The 10821-nt window shown below is 45.3% G+C and overlaps 1 protein-coding gene across 6 annotated transcripts in view; it reads right to left on the reverse strand.

Moving 5' to 3' along the window:
- Positions 1 to 3376: 3376 nt before the first annotated feature.
- ZNF608 (zinc finger protein 608) overlaps positions 3377 to 10821 on the reverse strand; it is a 118339-nt gene continuing 110894 nt past the window's right edge. For 4 of the 6 annotated variants that reach the window (XM_053220366.1, XM_027076801.2, XM_027076806.2 and 1 more), the window contains 4 exons: positions 10350 to 10522; positions 8593 to 8746; positions 5000 to 5081; positions 3377 to 4399 (listed from right to left, as the gene is read on the reverse strand). In XM_053220366.1, the coding sequence (XP_053076341.1) occupies positions 4393 to 4399; positions 5000 to 5081; positions 8593 to 8746; positions 10350 to 10522 (416 nt within the window). In that variant the 3' untranslated portion in view covers positions 3377 to 4392. Of the gene's footprint in view, positions 4400 to 4995; positions 5082 to 8592; positions 8747 to 10349; positions 10523 to 10821 lie in introns of those variants that run through there. The other 2 variants (XM_053220365.1, XM_053220364.1) reach the window with 2 other exon arrangements.

Raw genomic sequence — 10821 nt, forward strand, 5'->3', positions numbered from 1 at the left:
AAAGGTAGCGGGGACCACTCGGACAACCAGGAAAATAGTGTAACTTCCAGCAACTGAGGCCAGCAGTGAGCTGACGACCCTCCAAGCTCTCAGGGTCCTGGGTCTGGACTGCTACCCAGCTCTGGGAAAGGCTGCACCGGGGTTTTGTCTTCTAGAAAACTCAAGACACAGACTATATAGTTCCCCCAATTGCCCCTCTGAAAGTAATCAAGAGTTTAGCAAAGAGGGGTGCCTGGGTGGCTCAGTTGGTTGAGCATCCGACTTCAGCTCAGGTCATGATCTCACACTCCATAAATTCGAGCCCGGCGTCAGGCTCTGGGCTGACGGCTCGGAGCCTGGAGCCTGCTTCAGATTCTGTGTCTCCCCCTCTCTCTCTGCCCCTCCCCTGCTCATGCTCTGTGTCTCTCTGTCTCAAAAATAAATAAATTAATTAATTAATTAATTAATTAATTAATTTAAAAAAAGTTTAGCAAAGAAAGCGGGCTGGGTCGTATTACTTACTGAGCGACGTTACGATCCCTCTTCTGAAACACGAGAGCATCGTGCTTGTGAAGCCTGCCCCTGTCCTTGAGGCCGCGTGGACTGCACTGGTTTTACCTCTGTGCCTCAGTTTCCTCAATTCTGAGATGGGAACAGTAATTGGGTTTTAGGAGAATTAAGTGCCGAGGCTGGGAGGCCTTGCTTTTTTAGAGACTGCTTCGGTGAAGGAAAAGAAAGAATCCATGCCAAGGGCCCTGCTAAGCGCGGGCGTCACTCTGTTTTCCCTCCTCAAGTTAAGGAAAGTAAACAACATTTGCGACTCAGGCTTCTGCGGGAAGCAGGGAACGGATGACTGTTTGGTGACAAAACAATAATAAATGGCTTCGCCTGCCTAGTCTCTTTTTCAGACTCAGGGAGGGAATGAAACGACCGGGAATTATCATTTAAACCGCTGTTTTATCCCGTTTCAATCATGGCCATTCCTTCTGGTGACTCTCAGACCCTTGGGCCGAAACCACAGTAAATTCACAGCCAGGGTGAATGCAGAAGGCCAGCCTTTAACTCCCTGCGTGTTAGTGACCACTGCTGACCAGCAGGGCCAAGTTTCCACGAGAGAGCCATCTGAGATCCAAATGGGGGAACCGAGGGTTCTCCGTGGAGGCTGCTCCCTTGTTTTTTTAATATTCTGCCGTCGATGGGACCACAGCTGTAAACAACTCTTCACTCTCATTGCTCCGTGAAGTTAATCGGCACTGTGTCAGCACTGCGGGCTTTGTGCATATGTTCAGGACAAGCTGATATGAGCGGGCCTGGAATGAATAATGTTTAGTAAAATCAATAAACCCTATTATTAGTCACTAAGGGGACTGATTTTATGTCTATAAAAGTGAAACAATTAGAACCGCATTAATGGCAGATTCATCATAGTAATATAACGGAGCCAAGTATGCCTGTCTTTTGGGAATCTTTAATTTACCATTCAGTCCTGACTATGTACTCAGCTAGAGAATCAGCACACATAATATAAACAGACCCCGGCCTTTGGCAATTCGTGCTGTCACAAGCAAAGACAACACTGTAACAGTTTCGGGGGAAGAAACAAAACTTCATTTAGTGATTAATGTAAACCAGTCATGAATAATGTTCCCGTAAAAGCCTAGGGGGAGAGACTGTTCAAATCGCGCTGTGCCTTTGGTCATATATCGCGCTGCGCTTATCAGCACTCTTGTTTATTACGGGTACAGAGCTAAGCATGGTCGGCCGCATCTATTTATACTCTATTTAGGCACCTAACTAGCAGTGATTAAAACGCTGATATGTAGTAAGCATACACCCAGTCATTTTGCAGCTGAAGGGGAAGACCGGCTTTTACGAAAATTGTCTTGAAAGTACTTATTACGAAAACTAGGAAAGTCCTCAGGAACCCGTAGTGTCGCCCGGGCACCGTAAGGAACACGGTAAGTGAGCGGAAGACTTAAGGCGCTCTTGGTCTGCCGTTGCGTTTTGAACAACTCGATTGTCTGGTCTGTTCCAGAACTACGGCAGCACGTAGGCCATTAACAGACATACTTGAAACTGGGTTTGGAACAGAGGAAACATGCTTGTTGAAGCGGCATACGAAAAATTACATCAGCTCTTCAAGGATACATCAAGATGTGGTCTACAAACTGAAAACGAAAAACCGGATTTAAAAATGCGGTTACAAAACGATGGGAAATACGTGAAATTCTCTTAAGAGTAGGAAAACACCAGAGAGTGATTTTTTTATCAACAGTCACGAAGACGAAATTCAAAAGGGAACCCAAGTGAAAATTCAAAGAAAAACGTCCTTCTACAGAAATCTAGTAAGAACACTGGCTGGACCCGGAAGGCGCCCGGCAGGGGTAACACTTGAAGGTGATTTTCTGAAAGTGGAGAAAACATGTGGATTGCACAGAAACCTACCCACTTGTGAAGACAAGGCTCCTAAGGGGGACAGCAAGACAAAGTCCAGCAACTTAAAGAACTTTTTAGAACACCAAGTGGGAGAAATGCCATTGGCAATTAGAGTAAAATTAAAAACTTAACAGTTGCAAAGAAGCACGGAGATCAACCAGTCCAGACACAGAAAGCACACCCCCACTGCAGCGTTTCTTAGTGGCTGCGATGCCCCCCCCCCCCCCCCGCCCCCTCAGATCTGTGTATGGATCACTTCTCATCCCCAGTACTGAGGCTTCTCTGATCGCTCTATCTACACTCGCGGACTTTCACATCCCAATGCCCACTCACGTGCTTTCGGTCCGTAGTGTTTATCAACCATCTATTATACTCTATCACAGAGATATTTTATTATGCTTACCACACCTAAAAATGCAAATTCTGTGAGTACAGGAATTTCGATCTGTTTTGTTCACGGCCATGTTCCAGCGCCTACACAGTGTCCGGGATAAAAGTAGGTGCTCAGTGAGTGCTTCTTGGAAGGGAGGCAGGACGGGAAGGGGGCAAGGAAGAAGAAAGGAAGGAGGCAGTTAATTCTGTACGTTTGGCCTAAAATCCGCTCATGGGACAACTTAATGGCGAGTCAAATAAATGGCTAGCTGACTTTTTACACAGTTCACCTACCGTCCACGCATTGCCAAGACTAACTTTGCAATATCATTCCGTATCACAACCACCTGTATCTACCAATCTGTAGTGATATCACGCCCCCTGTTCAGAGTAAAGACCCAGTGACTATGGCCATGTCCTCTGAATTAAACACACCGCTTGGATGTTATACCCGCATATCATATAAGAAAGCTTAGCATGTGTGTACTCCATGAACTGAACATTCATAATATCAAGAAACCGCTTTTTGAAAATTGGAATCACTATCAGCCAACTAGAAAGAAGTCGAGACAGACAAGAAGCCGTTATAAAAAAAAAAAACCTTTTTAATTCTGATTGCCAAATTATTTAAGGCAGGTATAAAAAAGGAAAGCATTCAATATACATTTTACATAAAATAAACTAGATTACAGCATAAAACAAGTAACCAGGCAATGGCGTTAAAGTCTCTCTCTTCTAAAACTGGATAATTGTAAACATTAAAAAAAAAAAAAAAAAGTTGGCGGTGGGGGTGGGGACTGTAAGACTATTCAAGTAATAGAACAATCACAGATGTCTCTGGTACGCAGGCTATTGGGTTATTTGCCATTCAAGATTATCAAAAAATGACACCTCATTATTCACAGATGCTCATTGTTTCCCCATTTTTAATCTTTACATTATCTACAACACAGTTTTTGTGGTATTGGCAACCCCATGCCTTCCAAAAGTCATTTTTTTTCCACAACACACAAGTACAAACAGTGACTACAGGAACATTTTACACGGATGTGTCTTTAACGGGAGCCACCAAATAGACATCTAAATTGTACCCAAGCGTCATCATCACAGCCAGCCTTTCTGAGGGCCTTGCGGGGGCGGGGGGCGGGGGGGGGGGAATCTATGAAGGATATGCAAGGTTCAGGCACACGGATACGTCATTTATTTACAATCGAAAAGGAAAAGGAAAAGAAAGTAGGCAGCCTTTTGTGGCTAACGCTTTTCAACATGACAGATACATTTTTTTACTTCCTTTACTGAGTGGTTTGCAACGGGATAGCAGACCCTGTGTGTGCGAGCCTGGTTACTGATACAAAAAGTAAAGAATATATATATATATATATATATGTATGTACACATATATGTATACGTATATATATATAAAACAGAAGCTTAATTACAGCAACATTTGTTACTCTGTGATAAAATCTGTAATTTACAAAAATGAAATGACTGGTTCTTGCCTGCCATTAAAGGCATTTCAAATTAACACCATGGAACTGATGTCTGTATAAAAGCGCTTCCCCATGTGATCCAGTCACATGACAACGTACATTTCCAATCTTGTTATTCTCTGCAAAGGAAAAAGAAGACCTTAGCACAGGGCTCCATCCGCACCTGACGCCGAAAATGTGAAAACCCTAAGGCTGACGGGCTTATCTTAATTCTATTCAAATCATGGAACTGCTTATTCAAGAAAGGGAATGCACACGAGGGTTACGATCTACACTGTGGAAAAATAAATCATGTTCCTTTCTGACACAACTTGAGGGATAATTAAAAGTATCAAAGAACAAACAGGACCTTTAGCATTCTGAAAATAAACGTCTCCCTTTGTGACTTTAGTTTGAAACATGGTAAGACAAAGGGAGTGGTGGCGGCAGTGTCTTAACAGGGCTGCGAGGGTAACCTAAGAGGCTTTTCGACTGCTTGAAAAATAAATAAATAAAAGCACTCATCAGTTAGTTACTAACCTATATTACAGCTAAAGAGATGAGGGTCCCGGAACGAAAGCTGCATGTAAAGCAACGGGCCATAAAAGCACGTTCGTTACAAGAATATAAAAACCCAAAGAGCCAAGTTTTTGGTCTAAAAGGCCTACACTTAACTGCCTCCCACCCATTAAGATGTCTCTAGGTAGAAAAATGTAGATTCAAAATGTAAGGGTATTTACCTTCTTTGTGCAGGAAACATTCCTGATGCAGATGCCTGGGCAGCCACCTGCTGAGAGGCAACGAGGGCGGCGGAGGTCAAGCCTAATGGGGGAAAAAATGCAGGGTTTCTGTGACACTCGGGAAAGATAAGAGCAGGTGCAGGCCCAGGGGTGAAGGGCTGCAGCAATCTGTCCTCTCCTAAACACACACAGGAAATGTTTCACATAGAAGAGACGGAGCCCACACCGCTTAGTCTAACCCCTATCTAGCCATTTATCCAATACTCTGCGGTTTTCTTAATAGCTAGTCAAAGAGAAGAGAGAACATTCCATCTCTGTGACTCTGCGTGGTACTAAATGGTTTGCTCGCATTCCTGAATAGGAAGCTCAGGAGACAGAATAGGTCCCCGGCAACAACAGGAATCAAAAGTCACAGTGAATTACAGAAGCAACACGCCATTTGCTTAGCATACAATACTTTCATAATAACTTTTATCACTTCAGCATTTCCCCAGTGAACGAACACAACGCATCCTGCATCCCGTAAGAAACACAGAACTGGTGAATCGAACATAACAACAGTCCTAACTTCTACCTTGCAAGAGAAAGACAGCCGTCAGAGAACGGAATGGCTCCAGATGGCGCGAAGCTGCCTGATAGGAAATTAGTTTTTAATTCTACAGAAAACAATCCTGGAAAAACAGGAAAAAACACATGCAAAGCTAGGGAAGATAATTCTCCTTCTAAGCCCTCTATGACCTTTCTGAACGCTACTAGTTGACTGTGAGTGGTAACGAGGGCTAAACAAATAAAAATGACCTTTCCCATGTGTAGAGTACTTCCTACTCCTGGAGGTACCTTTCACACATGGTATCTCGTATTCACACAGCAGAATGAGGGCCAACGTGGCAAGTGCTATGGGTTGAATGTGGCCCTCCAAAATCCCTATGCGGACACCCTAATCCGCGATGTGATCATCTGAAGATAGGACTTAAATAATTGAGGTCAAATGAGGTCATGATGTCCTTATAAGGAGAGACACCAGAAGGTAGCTCTCTCACAAGCTCTCCTCCCTCCACCGCTGCCCCTGCCCCCTGCACACAGAGAACAGGTCGTTTAAGCACAAAGCAAGATGGCAGCCACCTACAAGCCCGGAACCGAGTACTCGTTACCAAGCAACCGTGCTGGCACCCAGCCTCCCAGACTCCAGAACGATGAGAAAACTTTCTGTTGTCTAAAGCCAGAGAGTCTGTGACATTTTGTCATGGCAGTCTGAGCTACCTAAGACAGCAAGAACCTAGCGAGTGGATCTCTTGGTAGAGATGGGGCCACCACCCACCCCCGTAAGGTGACAGAGCTGGGACAAGCAGCAGGAGGTCAACGAGAACACCACAAATCGAAGGCTATCTCACAACGATTCTATGGCTTTTTCAAAATGTTTCGCCATCATTAAAGTCACAGCAGTGAACGGCTGTGAAGAGCCCCCGAATTACAGGGGATTAAAAGTGTTGACCCTGTCCCCATCAAATAACCACCAGCATTTTTCACAGGGCTAGAACAAACAATCCTAAAATGTGTATGGAACCACAAAAGACCCCAAAGAGCCAAAGCATTCCTGAAAAAGAATGGTAGCCACCGAAACTGGAGACATCACGATTCCGGACCTCAAGCCATATTACAAAGCTGTAATCATCAAGACAGTATGGTACTGGCACAAGAACAGACACATAGAGCAACGGAACACAACAGAGAACCCAGAAACGACCTCACAAACGTATGGCCAGCTAATCTTCGGCAGAGCAGGAAAGAATATCCAATGGAAAAAAGACAGTGTCTTCGGCAAATGGGGTTGGGAAAACCGGACAGCGACATGCAGAAGAATGAAACTGGACCACTTTCTTACACCATACACAAAAATAAACTCAAAATGGATGAAAGACCTCAATGTAAGACAGGGAGCCATCAAAATCCCAGTGGAGAACAAAGGCAACAACCTCTTTGACCTTGGCTGGAGCAACTTGTTACTAGACATGTTGCCAGAGGCAAGGGAAACAAAAGCAACCATGAACTATTGGGACCTCATCAAAATAAAAAGCTTCTGCACAGCGAAGGAAACAACAAAACTGAAAGGCAGCCTATAGAACAGGAGAAGATATTTGCAAATGACATATCTATAAAAGGGTTAGTATCCAAAATCTATAACGAACTTAGCAAGCTCAACACCCGAAAACCAAACGACCCAGGTGAGAAATGGGCAGAAGACACGAATAGACATTTGTCCAAAGAAGGCACCCGAAAGACGGCTCACAGACACAGGAAAAGATGTTAACATCACTCCTCATCAGGGAAATACAAATCAAGACCACAGTGAGATACCACCTCACACCTGCCGGAATAACAACTCCGGAAACAACCGGTGTGGGCAAGGGTGCGGACAAAGGGGAACCCTCTTGCACTGCTGGTGGGAATGCAAACGCGTGCGGCCGCTCTGGAAAACAGTGTGGAGGTTCCTGAAAAAGTTAAATTTGATCCAGTAATCGTACCACTCGGTAGTTACCCAAAGGATACAAAAACACAGATCTGGAGGGGTAGAGCAGTGCTATCCACAGCAGCCAAACTGTGGAAAGAGCCCAAATGTCCATCGACTGATGAATGGCGGATTCATCGACTGATAAAGAAGAAATGGATACACACACACACACACACACACCCCTCTATATACACACACAATGGAGTATTACTCAGCGATCACAAAGAAGGACATCTTGCCATCTGCAATGTATGGATGGAGCTAGAGTATATTATGCTAAGGAAAATGAGCCGGAGAAAGACAAACATATGATTTCACTCATACATGGAATTTAAGAAACAAGACAGATGACCAGATGGGAGGAGGGGGAGGAAAAGAGAAGACAAACCACAAGAGACTCATAATGAGACAGAACCAACTGAGCGAGGGGTTGATGGAGGGAGGTGGGTGGGGTAGGCAAGATGGGTGATGGGCATTAAGGAGGGCACCTGTGATGACCACTGGGTGTTGTGCAGAAGTGATGAATCACTGAATTCTACTCCCGAAACCAATACTGTGCTGTGTGTCAACTAACTGGAATGTAAATAAAAATTTGAAAAGAAAAGGTTAGACCTAATCATGTCACTCCCTTTACTTCCGGGGTGGGGGGGGGGGGCGGGGGCAGATACAACGTAAAAGGCCTGCAGAAACCGGTGCCATCTCACCAAAGCCTCTCATTATGCCTCCCTTTTTTCCCACAATTTCCCTCAAGCAGCTATCTGATCTTCGGATTGTTGTATTCAGTTGCCCCAGACACTGGCCGCCACCCTCAGTCCATGAGATAGCAGGAAGCCACCGATAACATCAACCAGTGACAATTATTAAGTGGGAGTCATTTCCTGTCTCAAAAGAACACAAAGACGCGGGGAATCGCCTTCATTGTATCACTAGGAAATACTAGGAAATGAGAATTAGGAACTTATTTACTCCCTGGAGTTCATGTTAACTCAAAGCTCAGTGTGTTTGTTTTAAGACGTGAGCGGTCCTTTGGGCCCCCAGTTTTCCAAAGCAGAACGAACAACACGATAACGACAGAACCGCTGACCTTGGAAAGGGTCATATTGACCAGGGATGAGTGGGTAACCCATGCCCACGTGGGTGTGGTGGTGCGTGTGCAGGTGCCGCTGGCTGAACGGCGAGTGGCGGTCCCTCTCCCGTTCCGCCTCCCGCTCCCGCTCTGCTGTCGCCTTTTCCACGGGCTGCAACAGAAAAGAAAGACGGGCCCCTCTAAATACTCTGAAAAACAACCGACACGAGTGCTAACCCACTTCTGTCCTTTGAGCCCTAGGTGTAAATGATTCAGAAGCAAACACAGAGCTACTTAACATTCCTTACTAAGTGAAGATCATTTCAAAAGGCACGCATGAGTGCCAGTTGGAAATAAGCCAAAGCTAAAGAAATGCCCCCCCCTCAAAGTTAACCAGGTGGCATCAGGGTTTGCCTCAAGTGATGGAAATAAAAGAACATTTTCTTTACAGTCGCTCGAAATTGCAAGATTAGGATCTACCCGATTTCTTCTCAGAAACAACATTTATACATGGGTCAGGAAGGTTGAAAACAATTTTCTAATGACTGTGTATTTTACTTACATTTTGTGGGGCGAACGTACCTCCCAATTCTCAATACACCTTATCCATTTTAGCCCACTGAAAATACACCTCTCGGGGTGCCTGGGTGGCTCAGTTGGTTAAGAGTCTGAGTTCGGCTCAGTTCTGATCTCACCGTTCAGGAGTTCGAGCCCCACATCGGGCTCTGTGCTGACAAGCTCAGAGCCTGGAGCCTGCTTCAGATTCTGTGTCTCCCTCTCTCTCTGCCCCACTCCCACTCTTTCTCTCTCTCAAAAATAAACAAACGTTAAAAAAAAAAATCTTTTGAAAAACAAATCAACAAAAAAAGAAAATACACCTCTCGACAAGACAGGGCAATACCAAGTACGGGAAATCATCGCCCTGTGCCTCTGAAAGCATTCCGGAATCCGGCAGCTTCTGAAGGCTCAACGAAAAGCTGCGGTACTCCCGAATCACAGTTTACGACTGCCTTTCCTCCGCGTGTCTGCCCACTAGAACCCGGCCAACCTGAGGTTCTCGTTGTCACGTGGAAAGAAAAAAAATGCCTGTGCTGGAAGGAGGACGCACCGAAATAGATTCATGAATCCCCTTTCCTCGCTTACAGAGTCCCTGCTGGACTCATCCACATCAAAGATCTTGGATCTTACTCCAAACTTCTTTTCTAGGCAAGAATGGCCACACCCTTTTGTCTCTCTTGACAACAGCCTTTAGGACTAGTAGTTGCCCTCTTTCACGGAGGGGGTGGTGCCGGGATGGGAGCAAGGGTGGAGCCATCTTTCACAAAGGCACGTGTCTCCCTTGCTTCGGGAAGTTACAGGGACAGGACAATGGGTCGAGGCCAAAACAGACAGGTGCAGCCGTCCCTTCCCCACGCGACTCACCCGTGCCAATGCATCAAAATATCCGCCATCAGAAATACTTCACGCCGCAAGCCGGCTCCTGTGAATTTACAGGTCCACCTAGCAAACGCCCTCCTGGGCAGTCAAGGCACGGTGCATTTTGCGACAGAAAAGCTCGCCAGCACCACGTACGCTTTGACGATTTTTTTTCTTCCCCCTCCTGTGTGAAAGCATCTTGCCTTTGAACACTGCGTTCTTTATGTGCGAAGATAAAACAGCATCTTGAAATCAGAGCCGGGTTCGAAAACCATTTATATTTCAAGACCGCTTCCTAGCTTGTCCCCTCTTCTCCCCCAAAACATGGTACTTTTAAGTAACAACAAAAGGAGGCTTACGGCAGGAGACTTGCTATGGTACTGGTTGGCGTGCTGCTGGAGCAAGTCCAGCGCTTTTGATTCCGATGTTGTTTTCGTGTTGATGCTGGGGCTGGTATTGACTTTCTCTGCCTCTTCTCTCCCTGACATCTTCCCATAAACAGGATAATGAAAGCCTGGAGAGAGATAGGCCCCTGCAGATAAACAACAAATGCCACATCAAGTTACGGGCTCCATTTTTTAAACAGGGAAAAAAAAAAAAAATCACTCGGGTTACAACGAATTTGGGCGAAGAGTCGGAGACCTTAAAATAGGGGATTACATTAAGAATGGGCTACATCATCGTTAAAGTGCACAACGGACGTTCTCCGATTTTCTTCTCCCAGTTAATTCGTCCTGATGAACGGAGGTTATAAACAGAATTGAGCTTACAGCCATTTCATACATTTACGCATCCGCTTAAGTGAAAGGAACAGTAACTATAATGATTATG

Source organism: Acinonyx jubatus, chromosome A1 (assembly GCF_027475565.1).
Source record: "Acinonyx jubatus isolate Ajub_Pintada_27869175 chromosome A1, VMU_Ajub_asm_v1.0, whole genome shotgun sequence".
NCBI classification, from domain to species: Eukaryota; Metazoa; Chordata; class Mammalia; order Carnivora; family Felidae; genus Acinonyx; species Acinonyx jubatus.